We start from the raw sequence: 20,974 nt of genomic DNA, 5'->3' as shown, positions 1-20,974 counted from the left end.
CTTGTAGAAAAAGGGTAGAGCTTGAAGTAGAGCGCGCGGAAGCTCGCCTGTAACCGTTCGCCACAGGTGTGTAGTATCTGGTTTGCCCGTCTCAATGTATGATTTTGGCGTGTTTATCAAGACCATCGGTCCGATTACCATCGATACCATTGAAAGAAGATGTGCAAAACACGGCTGGACTCCTAGGCTCCTGGTCGTAGAAGCTGACAGCTAGGGTAACATCATTTGCACGGCTGTTCGGCATGTAACCATACCTTCACTGGAATCACTCCATTATTCAGGGGTATATATTCAGCTCGTGTCTCAGATGTGAGAAGAAGCTTTCGGTAGCATCAGTGCCAAGCGTCTTCCTCTTGGCACAATCAATTGGTGACCAAGCCTCAGCCATGTTGCCAAACTCCATCATCGCCGCTGGCACTCTGCTGGCAGGCGTTGCCTCTGGACAAGCGACTTCCCCGCCCAAGTATCCTTCACCATGGATCAACGCTGACTTTAACTGGGACGACCCTTCTCCCGTTCCGACCAGCGGTCGAACTTGGGCACAGGCTTATGATAAGGCTGTTGAGTTTGTTAGCCAACTCACTCTTCTGGAGAAGGTCAACCTCACTACTGGTGTAGGATGGGAGGGGGGAAGATGCGTGGGAAACACTGGATCAATTCCTCGACTTAAATTTCCTGGTCTATGCAACCAAGACTCTCCCCTTGGTGTTCGTGACAGTAAGATCAGTCCCTAACCAATTGGCCTTTGTGAGAACAATTCTAAGGCGATATCTTTTAGCGGATGAAAACTCCGCCTTCCCAGCCGGAATGAATGTGGCGGCAACCTGGAGTCGGAGCCTGATGTACGCTCGAGGTGCGGCTATGGGAGCTGAGCATCGCGGAAAGGGTGTAGATACTCAATTGGGACCTGTGGCAGGACCTATTGGCCGTACACCTGAGGGCGGTCGAAATTGGGAAGGCTTCAGCCCTGACCCGGTGCTCACGGGAGTTGGTATGGCCCAGACGGTTCAGGGAATTCAAGATTCTGGTGTAATTGCCTGTGCCAAGCATTTCATCGGTAACGAGCAGGAACATTACCGTCAAGGCGGTGCTTCCGCGTTATCAAACGGACAGAACAACAAGCAAGCCGAATCCTCCAATATCGATGACGTTACCCTTCACGAGCTGTATCTCTGGTAAGACCAACTTCCACCGAGAATATTGGGTAGTTATTGACTGTTTTTCTCTCTCATCAGGCCCTTTGCGGATGCTGTTCGCGCTGGAGTAGGGTCCATTATGTGCTCCTACAACCAGGTCAATAACAGCTACGCATGCCAGAACAGTTACATGCTGAATTACATTCTCAAAGAGGAACTGGGTTTCCAGGGTTTTGGTGAGTTGGGCTAGTGCTTTCTGATCGATGCAAAGACTTACACATCTTAGTCATGAGTGATTGGTGGGCACAGCAGTCTGGTGTCGCCAGTGCCCTGGCTGGCCTTGATCAGACTATGGCTGGAGATCAGGGTCTTGCGTCTGGCGACACTTACTGGGGAAGCAATCTTACTGCCGCTGTTATCAATGGAACCGTTCCCCAGTGGAGACTCGACGACATGGTCGTGCGAATCATGACTTCTTATTACAAGATTGGCCGTGACGTTACCAAAGTGCCAGTCAACTTCGATTCATGGAGTTTGGAGACCACTGGGCCCATCTATGCGCAGGATCCAAGCAAGGGACAAACGACTATCAACCAGCATGTTAACGTACAAGCTGATCATGCAAACCTCATTCGCCAGATTGGAGGCGCCTCAACTGTTCTCCTCAAGAACACGAAGAAGGCGCTCCCTTTGAAGAAACTCAAGAGCATTGCCGTCATTGGAAACGACGCCCATGATAACCCAGCGGGCCCCAATGCATGCAGCGACCGAGGCTGCTCCAACGTCAAGAATGGCTACCCTATCTGGACCCTCGCTATGGGTTGGGGAAGCGGTACTGCCAACTTCCCATACTTGATCAGTCCCGTCACAGCTCTTGCCGCCCAGGCGCAGCAAGACAAGACCAGCTTCAGGAATGTGAGCAACAACTTTGATACAAACGCTATCATCAAGGCAGCTTCAGGTGTTGATGCTGCTATTGTATTTGTCAACGCCGATAGTGGCGAAGGTTACATCACTGTCGACGGCAATCAGGGCGATCGAAACAACCTCACTGCCTGGGGTAATGGCGACGCAGTGGTCTCACTGGTTGCACAGCACAACCCAAATACCATCGTTGTCATGCATACTGTAGGACCTATTATCGTGGAGGCCTACAAGAACAACCCTAATGTCACTGCCATTCTCTGGGCTGGTCTCCCAGGCCAAGAGTCCGGTAACTCCATCACCGACGTTCTTTACGGCAAGGTTAACCCCCAGGCCAAGTCTGTCTTTACCTGGGGCAAGCAACGTTCTGACTGGGGTACCGATGTCATTTACACAACTGCCGAAGATCCTGTGCAAATACCGTATACTGAGGGAACCTTCATTGACTATCGTCACTTTGATGCCGCTGGTATTGAACCAAGCTACGAGTTCGGTTTTGGCCTCAGTTACACTACTTTCACCTATTCTGACCTCAAGATTGTCAAGCACAAGGTCCGCAATTATACTCCTAATAAGGGCAAGACGCCATCAGCACCCACATTTGGAACTATCAACAAGAATCCTGCGAAAAACGAGTTCCCCAAGAATATTGATCCAATTCACCTCTACGTCTACCCATACCTCGAGGGTCCTGTTCCTGAAGGGCAGCCCGAAGACGTCCCTCCAAACTCTCAGGATGGGTCGCCACAGAAGGTCGCCGCAGCTGGTGGTGCTCCTGGAGGAAACCCTCGTCTGTACGACGTTCTGTATACTGTCACAGCTCAAATCGAAAACACTGGAAAGGTCGTGGGTACCGAAATTCCGCAACTAGTAAGTATCTTACAAGTCACCACAGATATCTGTCATTGCAAAATTGCTAACTATTTGTCCTAGTATGTGAGCCTGGGTGGCCCTACTGATCCCGTCCGTGTTCTGCGAGGATTTGATGACATTCAGATTCTTCCTGGTCGAGCTGCCACCGTCACATTCCAGTTGACCAGGCGTGACCTGAGCAACTGGGACACATCAAGCCAGAACTGGTTCATCTCTAACTATCCCAAGACTGTCTACGTGGGAAGCTCCTCAAGGACTTTGCCTTTGAGCCAAATCCTTCCTTAGGCATTGTAAGGCCATAAGAGAGACATTGGAGATGTTTGGGCAAAACTAGAAGTCGGTCTGAATTTGGTAATAATGATAAAATTTATCTATAATTACAAAGCCAGCTAATTGAATTAATTCTAAATTTGGTCTAACCTATCCCTCTACAGAATTATTTTCGCTCAACGAGTTGAAACATGCGATCGATTTTTGAGCGCTATGTTGCGTTGAAAGTCGAATACATGCTCTATGTGTCATCCAAGAAGACGTCCCTAACCGAAACGCTCGCTACTTTCTCATAAAAGAAAAGATTTACAGAGCTTGCGCTATAAATCGTGTATGTTAGTAGTGACTAGGGCATTCGGTCTACTGAGTCTCGCTAGTCAAGGGAACGACTCGGTTACTTCGAGAGAGCGTAGAGGGAATATGGGATGCTGGTTCTAGAAGGCATTCTTGAGATACGAACGCACACAGAGAGCCCAAGAAGACAAGTTATATAGACTGAAGAAAACTGGTGGAAGATGGTAATGACTATTTAGCATTCGATGATCCCCACTGGGTAGATCTTGGCCACTCAGATGAGTCTGGCCTCCGTAAGTGACAATTAACATGACCAGGTCAATTGAGTCGCTGTTGGCATTCCACAATGAGTACTGGTCACGAGCATGGACAAGCCAAAAGCTTTGGTAATTTTAGCTTTTGGAGATTTGTACTACAACCCTGGACGAGCACAAGTTGTGCTTACGCTGCTTATAGCTTGCAAATGCATCAGAGAAACCGAAGAGTACCATAGCTGCCACAGAATCCTCCCTAAACGCGTCTTCTGTTTGGGAGCTGAACTTGCTTGTGAGACGTGTTCTCTGATTAGTAGCTACGGAAAGGTATATGGCAAGCTATGTTACTGTTATCTGCGTCTGCTCAAAGATATACCTACAGGATGAATTGGACTCTTCCCTCTACCTATTGCAAATCCGCGGGAATACAAATCATCTCTGCCGGGAATAGTAATATTTGATCTCTTAATCCAAATCTCTTCAAATATTTCCATCGCTGTCTTGCCAGCAGTGTTCTTCAAGTTCATCACCTTGTCACCGCCAGCCTCTAACAGAGTCTTCATCATTCCATTGAATTCCTTCTGTAGTTTCCTTCGAGGTAGTAGACGCCGACTGAAATTCCCGATCGCTGCTTTATGAAGCGGTGTGTTTCCTTTTAGATTTTTTATGGCTACATTAGCCCCTCGGTTTAAGAGAAACTTGACGGCCTCGACGCGATCCCAGTGCGATGCCAGTTTGTGCAAACATGTATTGCCGCTTGCATCAGTGTGAAATAGATTTTCACTTCCTGTAAAAAGCAAGCTCATAGTCGCTGCTTCGTGAGGCGTGCCGTCGTCGAATCGGTCACATAAGAACTGAAATGGTGTTCTCCCTTCTCGGTTTTGATTACTCGCATCAGCGCCATTGTCGAGCAAATACTGAAAGACGACTTTGTAGGTGACTGTCAAGCGGCCAAAGCTGTGTGCAGCATAATGCAGCGGCGTTTCTCCGTCATGATCTTGGGCATTGACAATCTCAGTATTGCTTTCCATCAGTAACTTGAGTGTTTTCACTGCCCTCTTATTGAACTCGGGATTTTTCAATTAAGCTGGGGTGAAACCCTTCTTTACTTCCACCAGCTGCCCAATGAAGCGGAAGGCTTCCATAGCTGTCGCACCGCGAAACCAGCTCTGCAGCACCATCGCCACCTTTATAGTACTCAAGCAGTATTTGAACGACCTCAACGTTCCAATATATACTAGCAACGAACAAGGCTGTGATTCCGAAAGTTGTGACTTTTTCAATAGTGGCGGCACGATCGCTCGTGCTGTATGTATAAGTCCCCTGATTTGGGTCAGCGCCTTTGTCGATGAGACGTTTGATCAAGCCTGGGCTCGCCCAAGGAACAGCAAGTGTCAAAACATTCTCTGTCGGCTACTCTTGTTCTATTTTCACTTCTGTAGGAAACTTCAGCCATTGGCTAAAATCTTCCACCGATGCACCTCTATCAAGTAGCATGTGCATTATTTTGTCGCGGCGTGAAGCCTCATTCTCGATATTGAAACCCGACCATTTGCAGCCGCCAATATGGCCGAAATATCTTTCTCAGCTCTTGCGTGAATGTCGGTGTATTCTAGGTAGTCCTCTAAGGGAAGACGGACTATGTCAGCGCGACAATGCTCACACGCAGTGTGGAGAAACAAAAAGCCTCGTTTAATAGGAGGCTGTATCGTGTTTGTATTCGAAGAGTAATGTTGCAAGAGCGCTCTTAGCACATCCACACCCCCGAGAGCAGTCGCCAGACAGAAGATATCTCTGGTATATGCTACTTCAGGTATTTTGTAATATAATGAGCCGATGCATCAACATCGTTGATCACAAGGATTGCGCGCAACAGTCGACGACCATGAGTCTCAAATAAGATGTTGCCGTTCTCATCAACAAACCTATAGAGAGGCAGAGGCGGGTATCCATCGTGGTCTATGTCAAGACTATCAAATCCGGTATACAGCGACGCCGAGATACGAGACGACTTTTCAGTCATCTTGCCGATATGTGTTTCTTGCACTGCAGAGTTACAGCGCTTTTGTTGAACACAAGGATATGACTGGCGACACGCTATCAAACTACTCACAAGGTGAGTATTAGTAAGGTGGTAGATGTCTCCTTCTCTTCTATCGCATTAGGTCCGCGTGTTGAAACATAGCGCTGGAGTGTACAGGTGTAATTATGACTGGGAGGACGATTCAGGAGCTGGCACGTGTCACCTATAGAAAAGGAAGAATCCCTCCACTAAATAATAAAAGATCCATGGAAGTCCAGCAAAGGCGTCTCCGCAGGCAGCCATCAAGCCATAATAATCCCTTACCTTGCCATGATGGAGCACAGTAGCTGAGCTGAAAATATTGTAGATGGCAGGGGGGTCTATTGGGGCTAATGCAAGGTGTGATTTTTGATGGAACACATATCTAGGCCTACAAGCAACTCCATGCAAACATGCTGTTGGTCGCAACGCAACACTAGGTGTTCAATGCAGCCTAGGCGTCCACCCAAATTTGTTCTATATTGGTGGAATTAGAAAGCTGGTCCGAACTAATGCGGGTGACACTTCCTTTCGACGAGGATAACCAACAACGACGTAATTTCCTGTTATCATACTCCGATGCAGACAGGAAGAGTTGACCGCTGCATGTACCCCTTTGAGGTATCATGCAGACGGCTATTCCTTAATAAGGACCTGTCGGATGTTGCTGCAATTCGAGATGAGCATCGTGATAAAGGACAGATGGTAGATAAAGCTTGGCACCAGATGCGATGAATATTAGGTTATTATTATTATCATAGATGTGATAGAGAAAAGCAGCAGACGCCTGTGAGACAAGGCAATAGAGCCGCATGTGTCATCTTGCTTCGTCGCGTAGTAATTGCTAGAGACGCAGGCATCGGTAACGCCATCCTTCGCCGTGGTATTGAACACTTCAGTAACACCACGGCTATGTGTGTCCAATTGGCATATTCCAGCAACATAACCAAGCATCGACTCAAATTTATCGCCGTACGTAGAGATCTGTGTAAGTGTTGCCTTGTAACAGTTATGATCAGTTGATGCTTCAGTACGGACGAATATAGCCTTATGGAAGCTGCGTAATATCATCAACATCGGGAAATGAAGCTATGTAATCTATAAGTATACTTGTATTAGTGTGAGCCCTGCAATAAGAAAATCGATAGAGACTGAGTTATGACCTTCAAGGAACCTGGGATGTTGGCAACCAATGGACTGGTGCTTATCTGCGTGCTGATATCAACCTTACAGAGATTGAAACGGCTCTTGGTTCGCTCCGGCGTAACGGGATCAAGCCTTCCAAAGTGAACATGGATCTTGCCTTCTACGGCCGCAGATATACCTTTCAGATTTCTTCATATACCAAGCCAGGTTACCTATACCCCTCAGCTGGGGTTGCAGGGCTCTGCAGTGGCTAAGTTGGAATACTGCTGAGTAACGAGAATACTGCTACAGTTAACGACAATGACTTAACAACAGCTATTCAAAAAGATCCAGCTGTCAAAACCGTTAAGTAAAAATTAGATCAATGGGTGTATTTCGACATGTTAATGATGAGAACACCATGTCTCGGTGGTGTTTTAGTCCGGTCAGTTAATTAGGACAACAGTTCTCACTCCTACTCTAATAATCTTGCGGCCGCTCTGGGCAATCCTTTGAACGTAGAGAAGCGGAAAGGCGTCACTGTCGTTGTAAATCAGAAGCCATCTGGAGGGAGTGGAAACAGTCAATAGCAGTGCTGCCAGTTTGCCAACTTTGGCGATTTTTGCCACTAACGACTTTACACGAATCACTCGCGGCGATGATATCGCACGTCATGGTGGATGCAACCGAATGTACTCTTGGTTCAAAAGAGGAGCAAGGTCTTTGCTGCCCGGCATCAGCAGACATACTATGAAGAGGCTTCCATAACAACGGCAAATGCAAAGGCGGCTGCAATAATGACGAAGCGAATGTTGACAGCATCACCGCAAGCTGTAGATCTAGTTATCAATCAGCCTGCTGTACTACTACAGTTGGACAGATCCCTGATCCCGGTACCAAAGAACAACAAGATGTCAAAGCGATGACACCTACCCATATGGCTATTCCGACTTTGTGATCAGATGTCGCAATGGTTAGGGTGGCGCCAAGACGCGCAAGACTGGTCAAAATTGCAACTATAGTTGTCAGGATGCAATGCCGGATGCGTTTTACCACCTGCGATTGGCATGGGCACAAAGTCTCGTTTATCAATACAGAATTTTGTATCAATACATACCCAGCCGTTATTATTCTTATCGCGGCGCAAACAGTTCTAACTGTCTTTAATTCGCTTCTGGCTCACACCTACTGAAGATTGCTATTATGGCAGGGATATCTACTGAGGGTAATCAATGGAGTTCATGGCTAACTGGTTTTGTCTGCAGGCGATCTATCATCAAATTACTTGAAATGGCTGGAAAAGCCCCAAGATAACTTGGTATGATATACAATTGTGACCTTGTTTGGGTGAGTTTGCATTCCTATAGCACTCACACGATGCCTTTACCGATGGAACTAAAATAGTAAAGAATAAATTATCGAAGCCTCGCAGAAAACAAGATAAGGAAGAGAGTGGAAATGCAACCTTAATGGTAAATACCGGCCTTTGCTGAAAGCAAAGCTTATATTCCATAACCGCAAATCATTCTATATCTTAGTTAACTGTTCTCATCCATCGGAAAACTTCACAACACTTATTGAAGGTCATCATAACTCGGAGCTCATATTAGAAAACGATCTCATGCATCTCAATTTTACAATGGCATCGCAAGAATAACGCCAGATTGAGAGATCTCGTGAAAAGGCAACCTTTCAGCACTTCCACATAAAATCACCTATAGGTACAACTCGGCTCAGCAATCCAGCCAGCGTAATCCCAAAGAGGCATCATATCCTTGAGGCGGCTCTTTACTGAGCGCACACAGATGTACTCGCGATTTCCGCAGTATGAAACGATTGGATCAAGCGGTTACGGTTTCGCAAATTAACGCCACAGTGGATTGTAAATCATGAGATGTTGAATTAATAGGACTTCTTCTCGGCAAATGAGTAATTGTAAACATTGCCCGCAGCGAGGCTGATCTCATTTGGATGAGCGCTGTGATAAGAGGGTCTCTGAGAACTGCCGAAGCCCTGGTGAGCAAATTTAGCTGGGCTCACTCAAGCATAGCTATAATTCTAGCTCCCTAGCAGTATACTCAATGCGATTATTAAAAGCATGCCGGTAAATGGCGCGTGCTGCAACTTGAGGACGATGATCGTTCATGCCGCAGCGAGACATGATACGATTCGGGGGACTGGGTTCCACATCGGAAAGACAAGCCCGTGGGTCTTCATACCGCTACTCGTTCATGCAATGTACCGGAGCAACACAGACATGGCCCGGCTATTGTTACAAAATGTGGTTGTTGAAACTCTGCCTTTGATAATCCCATGTCTTTCTATAAATACCTGGGATGTCAAAGACCGCAAGCGAGAGCCACGACAACGTTGTAGATGTAGTAGATCTACCTAATTCTAACAAGCAGTGGCCGAAGAGAGATTAAGACATGGTACAGCTACATCTGGATATAAGGCGGACATTAATCTGGAACAGCCGTCTCCGCTATTATAAATGCCCTCAGATATCAATATTAGAACATTTTGGAATTACAGCTAGCCTGTGAGTCCTTTTTGCGATACACTAGACTTAACTAAAGAGCTATTTAACTACCAAAGGACTGTTTCACAGCTTTGGCTGGTATATATATAGTATAGAGTTATGCCCAGTTTGCTTTTCGCAACATGCGTGTGTAAAATAGGGTGGGCGACCTGCAGGGGAATGACTTATCGCACCGGAAGACTTCCGAGATGACAGCGACAAAGATAGCAGCGGATAATGATAGCGTCGATCACTTCCGGCAGATGCACTCGCGCTACAAGGGCAGACCGGAGGCCGCGCAATCTAGCGGCATATTGTATCAGATGCCTAGTTCTTGGCTTCTTGGCTGTATCAAGTCGCTTGCAAAAGGACTGGGACCGCAGCACGAATATTCACCTACTGATAAAAGTACAAGCACTTACATAGGAAGGGACTCTATTCCTCAGCTGGGCGTATTATCCTGGTTTGTAAGCTAATGATGTTCTTGCCCTTCCTTTTTCACAAACTGCTTGGTACATACCCATATCTTTCGCTCTGTCTTATCATGCGCTAAGATGAATGGCACTGTTACCATCGGAAATTCCGGTTTTCTCTTCGGCAATATCATCCTTGTTATTGCTACAAAATTGCCTAACAAAGTAATCGCTGGGTTTGGTAGTAAATGAGGCGACATCGGGATTTCTTGTAGCTGTTGGATAGAATGCCTTTTTTTTGTCTTAATTCTCTGCAACCTTTATACCGGATACCACTGGTAAAGTTGATAGAGACAGAATTAGCACTCTTGAACTAGCATTGCTCTGGGCTACGACACATATGTTCACGCTAGGTTCTACCTAGTAGGTTGGTGGCAAGCTCGGGCTTAGAAGTGGAGGAGTTCTGTTATGTAGCACTCGGCGTCGCGATGTTTATCATCCTGGCGTTTACCTTTATCCACAATATGGCCGCTGTGATGTAACTGCCTAATTGCACGGTGAGACTGCACACAAAGCTGCCAAGAATTGGATACTCCGTACTCGGTGGAAAGATGGACCCCAGCGACTGTCTAGCGGAATCCCTGCCCATTGTTATCTTGACTCCAGTGACATTTGTGCTCCACCTTCTTTCTCTAGATCTATTTATGCTTATTTTAAAAAAAGACAAGCCTTAAAGACGGTAGGATGAAGATGACAAGCAAGCCCACAATTTCCCGTTTTGAACCATGTTTTATTCCTGTCATTCTAATGTATCATCGAAACTAGCAAGGGATCGAACTTTTGCGTATCTTCTACTCCTCGGTCTTGGCCTTCCTTTTTGTTCTTGCAGCTCGCCATTGTTGACCCCAGTACCAGTTGACTGCAGCAAATGGTGCCATTGCTACAGTGATTAATGCTAAACCTAGAAAGGCCCACGCGGACCCGATGTTGGTAATCATATTCTCGACAAACGCAACTCCAACGGCGCCAAGTCCGCACCGTACCAGGTTGTTAATGGCTGTACTGCTAGCGCCTTTGCCGGGACACAAGTCCGACACAAGCGTCTGGTTGAGCGCGAAGACGGCATTGCTCATCGCGGCAATTAGAAACTGCAAAGCTAGCGGCACCGCGATCCACCCGGGCTTGGACGTTATAGACGGGTATGCGAGTGAAAAGCCATACGCGGCGGTGGATACAGTAAAGAGGCTTGCGATCCACGGCAGGTGCCGTAGACGTGCGTGCTCGATGGGAAAATCGGCTGGGATATCCTTGGCCGGTACTTTATACGAGGGTGGTAGATTGTGCGCAAGTTTGTAGGCCACCTCGGCTGCTTTATAGTCGCGCGTCATGAGTTTGCCAATCATAGCAGAGCCGGCGATGGTGCCGCAACCTGTAAGAGAAGTATCGATTAGCCAAGGTTAGAGCAGTGGACTGTTCGCGGAAAGATAAATTTACCGTTGGGTAGGTAAGCTAGGCCAAGGAGAAGCTCGTTGAGGCCAAAGCGTGACTTGAAAAGGTTTGTGGTACTAGATGTCACCATACTCCAAATGGCATACACAACGCCCCCAAACAGCAGATTCAGGACGATATCCTTCTCCGCCAGAAGCCTTAGAGGCTCGATGAACGTTATGAGAGTCACTTTCCTTCGCTGTACCGTTTCATCAGGGTCTTGCATGTATGGTTGCTCCGCAGTGAACCTCGCAACGAGTGGCTTGTAAATACCAGAGAGCCGCAGGGAGCCGTTGCCAGCAATGGTACGCAGTGTCTCAGGCAGAAAGAGAATGACCATTATGATAACTAGTGAGGAAAGTATGGCGAGAAAAATGAAGATGGACCGGAAGCCGAAGGTGTTCGCTAAGACGCCACCTAAAACTGGACCAATAGCGATGCTGAAGTTACGGACTGTTAAGTGAACTTCGCGTGAGCTTTGTTGATTGTATTTATGCTTGTCCAGGTGATGATACTGTACTTACTGGCCTGATAGAAGCTGATATAAGCTCCTCTTTCGGATGGTGCAGCGATATCTTGAATAACGCCATTCCCTTTGAATTGGTAGAGTGTCAATGATGCTGTTAAGAGAGCCAAGTAGATCACAGAGAACTTACCAATGCTTACAGTTGAGGCGCTACCTGCCGCTTGCAGGCCTCTAAAGGCCAAAAGAATGGCGAAATTGGGAGAAAGGCTAAGCACAATGTTGGAAATAATATAGACCGTGAAAGAAGCGATATAAATAGGCCGCCGTCCCACCGTATCCGATAGCGAACCCCAAAGCAATGGCGACACGCCTTGAATGATGAGGTACGATGTGATGGTCAGGGAAACGGCGTCGATGCTAACATTGAGATCCTGCTCTCTCGTCAGCAATGTCCGAAAGATGCACGCAATTGACTTACCTTTGCGATTGCGTCTAGTGATGGGAAGTAGATATTTGACGACAAGCCCGAGAACAGTCCTGCGACTCCGATGACGCCCACGAGTAACCTTTTTCGGCCCTTCGAGAATACATGATATGGCTGTCCCAATTCAATGCCCGGAACGGCCCCCGTTTCTTCTACTTTTGCTGCCGGAGCTATTGCATCTGAAGAGACACACAGTATTCCAGGTGCGTCTGTGGCGTTTGGACTTGCTCTGTCTTCACTCAAGTCAACGATGGTCAGCTGAGGCGAGACATCTTTCTCAGGTTTGCAGTTGTCCTTCTGGTCCATGTCGATTCTCGATCAAGTCATATAGATGAGGGTCCTACTCTGAGCAGAATCGAGGGAACGCGGGAGAGCGAGACTGCCTGGTATTTAAAGGAGAGGCAAGGGTATGTTGAGCAAAAGCACGGATGGCAAAGCATTAAGCAAAAACAAAAGAACCGCTTTCAATGTTTATAGTTTGCATAACGTTGTATTAATGTATACAACGTTCTTGATGTCTCTCTTGTATCAACAGGGTGCTAGATGTAATGCCAAGCGATGAAACACTGACATGCTACGAAGTAAGATTTGTTGATGACCTCGAAAACCTTGATGGTGAAGTACATACTGTACCGATGGCGCTTGATAATGCAAAAGCCCTTGCCGTGGAGCTCTCGTACCGCCCGCCTCCGGGGCTTAGACTCGCTAGATCTCCAGCTATCTTGCGTAATCCCGATGATACTGTAAGCTGGATGAATCTTCCTTGCTTGTGGAGTCTTTAGATAGGTAGAGTACCAATTTGCGCATCGGAACCAGGGCAAAGAGAAAGTGGGCGCGTCTTGGCAACCCCTGATGGTGGTTCAAGCTCCACCAGGGGTCACCTTACTGGCATAAGATCGACCAGGACGGAGACTTTCAAGGTTCTACTCTTTATCCAAGATTTCCACATGTTATATAAAGAGGACAGGTGGCAAAAGACGTGGAGAGTAGTTACAACAACAACTATCCTGGGCGTATCCTTCTTACCTGCTCACGCATTTGTAGCATTGTCTCTGGCGAAACTGGTAGAACGGAACAGTGCTATAGCATTGATTACAACAGTCACTACACCGTCATCTACGAACATTGTCACTATGCCTTTAACCGTGAGCGCAAATCCAGTGACTGTGGCAGTAACTGCAACAGCGGCACCGGCCCTCGCAATTCCTGACTTGGGAACGTCAGCGGTTGATCCTCAGGCGCCGAAGTGGAATATCGCCGAAGCAAACGCAGCATCCACTCCCGCCACAATATTTGCTAAAAGATCAACTGCGACAATATCGGGACAAAGCGGTGTTTTCATTGGTATAGTAGGAGCAGTAGGTACAACTTCCTTGAGAATATGACCTCCCAGCCAAGGTTGACGCTAACTTTTAGTATTAGCTGGGCTGTCAATTCTAGGTGTGGTAGCAATCATTGTCTTACGCAAAAAGAGAAGGGAAAAAGAAGTACAAGTGTAAGAATACGTCGAATGTTTTACAAAAAGTTTTACTTGGAATTTATTACAACAAAACATACTACTATTATAACTATTATAATGAACATATCCTATGCAATACTTATAACGTGAATAACTAAATACACAAATTTTTTATTTTAATAAGCTAGGAACATATAGGTAGGTAGTTCTACTTTCTAGAGATAGCATTCTTGTTTTACTAAAATTTCGCCATGCTTCCCTCGCAACTGCCCCCATCACTCCTCCTCTCACTACTTGCTTGCCTGCTTTGTGTTTGTGATATTGCATGCAACTCTTCGTGGACAGGGCCTCCTCCTTTTTTCATGTTTAATCATCGCACTCCTTCGGTTTCTTAGCCCATATAGACCGCGATCGCAAAGTCTCAGACTCCTTCACGCGCTAGAGGCCATGGCAAGCAGCACAGCAAGGCGAGATGATCTCATCTCGCTCCATCCGTAATATGTTACATACATCGTCAGTCGTGTCCAAAGCACAGCATTTAAAGCAATCCCCTTCCGCCGTTCTCCAGCGACTCTTGATCTACGAGACAAGCTTTGTCTCGCCCTTCAGTATATTGCTACCATCGGCCGTGGGGAGCAGCCGGGCGAGAATGTGATATTCTAAAGGTTTGAGAAACAATTTCGATCGCGGCGACTTAAAAGACTGTTACAAGTACAGCTATAACTCTGAAAACTGCACGAGTTTCCGGTGTTATGCTCACTTGGTGAGCTAAATCGCCATGGCTGAATCAAGGCGGTACTGTGAGAAGATCCGTATCCTAGCCCGTGCATGAAAGAGGTTTTGCACGCAAGGCCATGGCGACTAGATATTGACTTTTAGAAACCAACGGGAGACGACGGCCTGCTATAATAAAAGAAAATCCCAGAGTCTATCTCTCTTAGTATTTAGTATTTTATATCATGGCCACAGCTGTGGAAGCTACAAATTTGATAACCCTACATCCCTGGGGAGACTGGGTCAGACTAGGCCATGGGATGTTTGCTCCTGTGCCTGTGCTTGTGACTTTGATGGGGGTGTACTACCAGGCTCTTGCTTTCTGTCATGACCTAGACTCAAGCTTAAGCTCTAATAGAGATATAATTAAACCAGGAAATTTGGAAGCCGAAGAGGGAATTGTTGTGATAAATGAAGACGAAGGAGAGTCCACCGAAATAGGAATCTGACGCGTCTGACGCGGGCTAGAAAAGATGCATTGGAGTGTAATCCAAGACAGCCAGTACAGTATGTGGTATGTGATAGACATCGCATTCCCTTGATAACTAAAATGCTGGATAGCTAAGAGATGAGCACAAGATGAAACTGCCAATGGCAGCATCGCGTTCACTACGTCGTAAGGAGAGAGGTCAGGCTATTGAATACAATTGCAGCATTATTGTGGTACTCTAAGTCGGTTAATGTGCTCATCCGAGTGCCTGGCACCAGCTCGGTGGAATACATCATAGAGCTCTAGATGCCTGTCGCTTTGGCTAACAGCGCTGCCAAAATGTCGGCTCTGTCTGACACCTTTGCCATGAGCTTCGCGGGTGCTTTTCTACGGAGAGGCTTCTGTTATCACTGTCTAGGCCGTTGATTTTCACAGAATTTTGTCTAATGTAGCTCATCGTCAGCTTTGTCATTATAGACGAGGCAAAATTCGGCGGCGATTAGCGGGATCATGAAGTGATGTTTGGCTCCCGCAGCCTTGTTCAAACCGGCTCCTGTGAAGATGAGCACTGTGAGAATAGGTGCTGGCACAAAAGCATCTAAGCACGCAGGCACGAATAGCAGCGTGCTATTCTAGTCCGCGGCGTTCTGATCTGCGCCGTGGTCTAAGAGCAAAAATGACCTCCCCGCGGACTCTTCCCACAGATATTTACAGTCGCTATATAGATCAATGCAGACATGTAACGCAGTCCGTCTATATTGGTGGCATTAAGGCTGGCGCCCCAGTCGATTAGCTGTTTCAAATTTGTGGCTGTTCTTCGCAATCCTTACACGCGATTTACAGCAGCAGCGGTGCAGCAGCAGAATCGTGCTCGATTTTAAAGAATTCCTAGACAGCGCATCATTATGATGCCATGGTACTCCCATCAGGGCACATTATCGACATACTTGTGTAGGAGTGCCACTAGATCCGCGTGGAACTTTCCGACCGCGAGGACGAGAGGCAACCCATGGCTTATTTTTTGATAGCCCTGCGAGAAGTCAACACCGCGCTGAAGTAGCTCTCGATTGATTCCAATATCGTCGAGCTTGGTAGCCCTGATCAGGAAATAAGGCTCTACCTTGGAAGAGTGGCATTTGGGACGCACCCCTCCCTGCCTTGAGCCTGAGCAATGCTGTCACGACGGCTCACCTTTCGGGAGTCGCTCATGCGATCGGCTCCATGTCTGACCAATAAATCGCAAACTTAAGCATTGTTGCTCTCGATAGCGAGGACAATGAGATTATCTCCACTTTCGTTTTTGAGCGGACTGTTCAATTTCCCCTCCTTAAACCAGACTCGCAATATTTGCTCTGAGCCTAACACGGCACAACTCATCGCTGGTTCCGGCAATGGACGTAACAGTGCCGTGTTTAGCCTTCTTTTCTGAAGTAAGTGATATTTTCGGATTCCATTTCAACCTCTAGAATCTTGAGCGTCCTCAACTGCTTCAGTTCAACAAGCGAGCAGGCCCGCTCCAGCCTGTTTTTCTTGTAGAAGGAATTTGTGGATCCTTTGGCCGACCGTATCCGTATGACTCCAATGCACGTGTTGGGAGCAAAAGAGCTTCTGTATTCTCAGTTTCCGCGGCTGCCATTATTACGACGTGGAGCAACTGCTAGGTTGCGGATAGTGACTGCTTGGTCGGACCTAGCATCCGTAGTACATCGGCTCGTCCAATGTGTGTGTGACAAGAAACACAGCGGACAAACACACGACTATGAAAGATGAAAATGGGGAACACTTATGCCTTAGCGACGATATTAATGGCGGAGTTGAGCTTTTGTTGCGAATGAGTCAGACGATAATCGATCCAACGATGAGCAGCCCAGCATGTGGTGGGTAATGGTTATGGGCAGCGTGAGAGGGAAGTCACTCGCGTGTTGCTTATGTAGACACTTGTATGAACAATGCATACATTGAATTTGCGCGGCAAGACCTTGACGCCCAAGACCGAGATCACACCTTAGTCTAAGCATCCCTGCGACGAGACATAAGACGCGGGGACGGGATGGCCGCCGGCCCCTAATGAATCACATAACCTAGCTGGCTTCAACTGCACGGCATCGCCTACATCGATGGGCCGTCTCACAGCTCGGATCTCAATCCGATTGAGTACATCTGGAGTGCCCTAGAGAACTGGCCCGTTCAGATCTGCCCGGAGCCACGAGATCTTAAGTGCAACGCCAAAGATACCGCGCTATTAGGTCAGGAGGCTTGGGATCTAATACCGTGACCAGGATATGACAGACAGGCTCCTAAAGCCAATGCCTCACCGCCTCGCGAAAGTACGCATAGCCCGAGTTTACTATATAGTGTATTGAGTTATAAAGTCTAGGTTTCTCATATATTTGAGTAGCTTTGTACAATTGAATTTATGGCGTTTTCTTTTTTTGGTTTGAAGTTATCGTGTAGGTTACATGTATGCAGCGATAGTGCGTGTTGTGGCGCGGGGTCACTATAGTGGCAACCCATTTTATAATCAGCCATTACAGTAGCACGCATCCAGTAACAAGTTTAGCCTTTGGAATAGTGGGCAGGAAGAGATAGAACTCTATAATCTCGTAGCAACAAATGTATCCAAGATATATGCATTGAACTGATGGCTACGATCCGTTACTGTGTAAAGCGACCAACACAGAATACCATTTGATCCATCTATACGACGCTGCAGGGATGTCGCCCTAACTTGATCAGGACTCAGCCGAACCATCTATTTTATGTCCTAGGTAGTGACCAACAACACACAGCTTGCAGGGGAAAAGCAGTCTGCAAGCAAGAATTTAAACGGCCGTTTCCAGGGACTTTTGATATGCACATGTCCGACATATGCCATGAACAGAAGTTCCATCCTAGACCTGCTCTTACAGGATAAAGATCTCTCTTGATTGTTCGAACAAAACAGCATAGCGACATACAATACAATGATTTCATCAAACTGTACAAGACAATGGTAGCCCCTTTGCACCATGCGATTGAACTCTTTGGCTTGGCAGGAGCAACAGCTCATTTGTGCAGTTTGATGCTTCGCAAATTGTTTTATAGAGTGGTGTCGATGAACCACAAGCCAGGCACTCTTGGCCTCGTCCACTCAACAAGATGTTTCAAAACGCTTTCACTGTCCCGACATCTGAGTCTCAGGTTGAGTCACGCTAGCACATGCCGCTTGATCAAAAATCCAGCTGGCCTCCTCACACATTCTAGCCCCAAACCGGAGAGACGGATAATAAACAACCGGAGAGGGAGGGGACTTCGTTGAAGGAACGGATATATCGCCACAGGAGCGGAGATGTTGCCCTTTGAGGCTGCCTTGGGATTGTGCACCAGTCGAACGTCTGTTCGCCCTGGTGAGTGCGCAGGTGGGGAAGCTAGGCTTATCAGGCCGTTCCCACGCTGAATGCGAATTGAGCCAACACCAACATTGAACTGGGGAAGCGTTCTGTTGGTATAATAATAAGCGTCCAATCTTAGACATTCTCTCCACAGGTGGACGCCGCGATACGCCAAGCTTCTCGCCAAGATGTCTGATACTGTCCGTCGGAATGGGCAGCTGTCGTCGTGTGAGCCTTGCCGCAAATCAAAATTGCGCTGTGATCATGGTCGACCTCAATGTGCTCGCTGCGCCAGACGCCGGCTCACAGACCAATGCTTCTATCACCCTGCGCCAATGGCTCGACGCCAGCGCAGCGAGTCGCGTGTAACCGTAGCTTTGTAAGTCATGTCAGTCTTTGATTCACTCGAATTTTTTCGCGGTTGAAAACTTACATGTTTGTCGGATCTCTCTAGGGCTCCAGCCGATGTTACCCAGCGGCCGCTCGAGGCCTTGGCAGAGGTATCAAGCTTGACAGTATTGTCCTCGAGTTCATCCTCATCCCTGCCGTCTTCTTCGGCCTCGTCCATTCCTGCTGCGTTTGATCTTGCTACTGGTTTGGTTACCATGCAAACTTCCGGTTTGTCACCAACAGAAGCTGATCAAACGACATCCTCGCGTCAATATACGTCGCTAACTCGCACTGGAGTTTCTCATCTGCAGCAACCATTCCACACGAATTCTTCCCTCATAAGGGAGGGCGAGAACTTACTGCAACTGCTGCTTGACCACTATTCCCATCCAGATCTCGAAGAATTGGTCCACAACTGGTATACAGATCTTGGAGACAGTCCAGTTGGTGGTCCTCTAGCCAAGGCGGCTTGGCGCGCCGTCCAGAGCAATTTGCAGAGCCTTCATTCTAGTCGACTACTGAATCGCCTTCAGGCAACTTCTCGGGACATCTTTGACCACACTTCTCGGCCACTTAACATGCCCACGACGGCCGCAGACGGTGCTCTTGAAAAGGAGCTTTGTGCTATCCGATGGGAAACTGTTGGCATGTATTTCGCGCTCATCGGGATGGTTCTTGCATCGGCCAAAAATCTCAGCACCAGCTTCTCGGGTCGCCAGCGGTTTAGCGACCGTAAGGCAACGTCCAGCGATGCTTTTGATGCATGTTTACGATGCGAGGCTCTGTGCAACCGCGTTGGCCAAATGAACGACCTATCCGTGTGGCTTGCGGTCCTGGCCACGACACTCTCCACTTGGTGTTTTGGTGATGACTCTTGTCAGGCCTGGCGTCTAATGGGAAATTTATCTTCCGCCATATTCGCCCTCAATTATCACAAAGGCTTTCAAGATGACATGAATGTCCCAACATACTTGGTCGAGCTTCGAAAACGAGCCATTGCCCTATCATATGAGCTAGATAAGTCCCTGGCGACGTTTGTCGGTCGACCACCACGTTTGAATAGGAACTACTGTACCATAGAGTTGCCCCTTGACCTCTCGGACTCGGCCATTGTCGGATCTGCCGAGCTGTTAGAGCTACAGATATCGCGACTAGACGGTAATGGTTGGAATAAAGACATGACTGTACATCCAGCGTCTCGCCAACGAGCGATCGTTTGGCTAAGTTCGATCCGTGAAGAAGTCCTTGAATTGTCATTGGGAACCATAACTCAAGACCTCGTTCATGAAGCCCAGTAAGCAATTGACCAAAAAGCAACCCCCTATTCTTTTTTGTTTTGCTTGACAGGCTGACATGCTTATTCAGGGAAATACTGACTCGGTCGTCGTCGATCTGGGAGACTATGCCACACTTTATGCAATATGAGCCATCCCTATGGGGCCGAATGGCGCCTTCGACAATCATAATGCTTCTGAGCCTAAAGCTTGAGTATCTGTATAGCAGATTCCTACTATACAAGATGCTAGTGAACCAAAGCAGTGGCTATCGTCATGCATTGATTCAAATCTCTCACGAGACCCTAGGGTTAGTGCTCTCAGTAATGAAAAAGAGAGATCTCATAGGCTCCCATAGGATCGATTTGGAATGGACGGTAAACAGCTCTAGGCTTCCATTGCTGGTGCGAACTGACACGCTGCAGATAGTATTTTACGCGATGCCATGCGCGAGCGTTTTGATTCTGGAATTGTTTCGACTAGCTAGCCTGCCAAAACCACAGCCATCCGCCGCGTCGAACAGGTCGACCATTATTCAGGACATTAGCGTTCTCATATCGTGCTGCGACTGGCTAACTGAGTCAGGAAAAGGGAATTATGAGCTCTGCAAACAGGCTCAGTTGATCTTCTCAAAAGCTCTAGACCAGATCCTCAATCATGAGATGCCTTTAGCACGTTCGCCACCGGACAGTCCAACCGTGGATATGTACGATGCGCTATCGGCAGAGCCTCCTGAGGCCCAGAACTTGGAAACTACTACTCAAGATTTGCAGTGGGCAGCATGGCTGGATACTGTCGACTTCCAAGGAGAACCATGGCTAGAGATGCTGAAACCTCCTACAAACTTTTTCGGAGACCTTGACGATTACTACTACTGATGTTAATGAGGCGGTAAGCTTGAGGACGAAATAAAGCTTTGTATATAGGTAGCTTACTCTAAAATTCTATGTATCTTGAAAGCGATGA

At 47.4% G+C, this 20,974-nt stretch overlaps 4 protein-coding genes across 4 annotated transcripts; 3 read left to right on the top strand and 1 right to left on the bottom strand.

Moving 5' to 3' along the window:
- Positions 1–386: 386 nt before the first annotated feature.
- TGAM01_v208469 (glycosylhydrolase 3-3) lies at positions 387–3,218 on the top strand (the record flags this gene model as incomplete). The annotated part of the gene is made up of 5 exons (XM_018806624.1): positions 387–717; positions 779–1,175; positions 1,236–1,372; positions 1,423–2,930; positions 2,994–3,218. 5 exons carry the CDS (start codon positions 387–389, stop codon positions 3,216–3,218), a joined length of 2,598 nt encoding a protein of 865 aa, XP_018660094.1.
- A 7,505-nt stretch (positions 3,219–10,723) lies between these two features.
- Positions 10,724–12,616, bottom strand: TGAM01_v208468 (major facilitator superfamily transporter; the record flags this gene model as incomplete). The annotated part of the gene is made up of 5 exons (XM_018806623.1): positions 10,724–11,301; positions 11,367–11,813; positions 11,885–11,953; positions 12,017–12,257; positions 12,305–12,616. The coding sequence occupies 5 exons, from the start codon at positions 12,614–12,616 to the stop codon at positions 10,724–10,726; spliced, it is 1,647 nt and encodes a 548-aa protein (XP_018660093.1).
- A 641-nt stretch (positions 12,617–13,257) lies between these two features.
- On the top strand, positions 13,258–13,809 carry TGAM01_v208467 (hypothetical protein; the record flags this gene model as incomplete). Its single annotated transcript, XM_024550341.1, has 2 exons — positions 13,258–13,672; positions 13,733–13,809. 2 exons carry the CDS (start codon positions 13,258–13,260, stop codon positions 13,807–13,809), a joined length of 492 nt encoding a protein of 163 aa, XP_024404896.1.
- Positions 13,810–18,532: 4,723 nt separating this feature from the next.
- Positions 18,533–20,886, top strand: TGAM01_v208466 (hypothetical protein; the record flags this gene model as incomplete). Its single annotated transcript, XM_024550340.1, has 4 exons — positions 18,533–18,723; positions 18,799–20,028; positions 20,261–20,318; positions 20,434–20,886. 4 exons carry the CDS (start codon positions 18,533–18,535, stop codon positions 20,884–20,886), a joined length of 1,932 nt encoding a protein of 643 aa, XP_024404895.1.
- Between the last annotated feature and the right edge of the window lie 88 nt (positions 20,887–20,974).

Source organism: Trichoderma gamsii, assembly GCF_001481775.2.
Source record: "Trichoderma gamsii strain T6085 chromosome Unknown Scaffold_36.2, whole genome shotgun sequence".
NCBI classification, from domain to species: Eukaryota; Fungi; Ascomycota; class Sordariomycetes; order Hypocreales; family Hypocreaceae; genus Trichoderma; species Trichoderma gamsii.
Note: the sequence above shows the minus strand (reverse complement) of the source record. Positions and strands in the feature narration are given on the sequence as shown.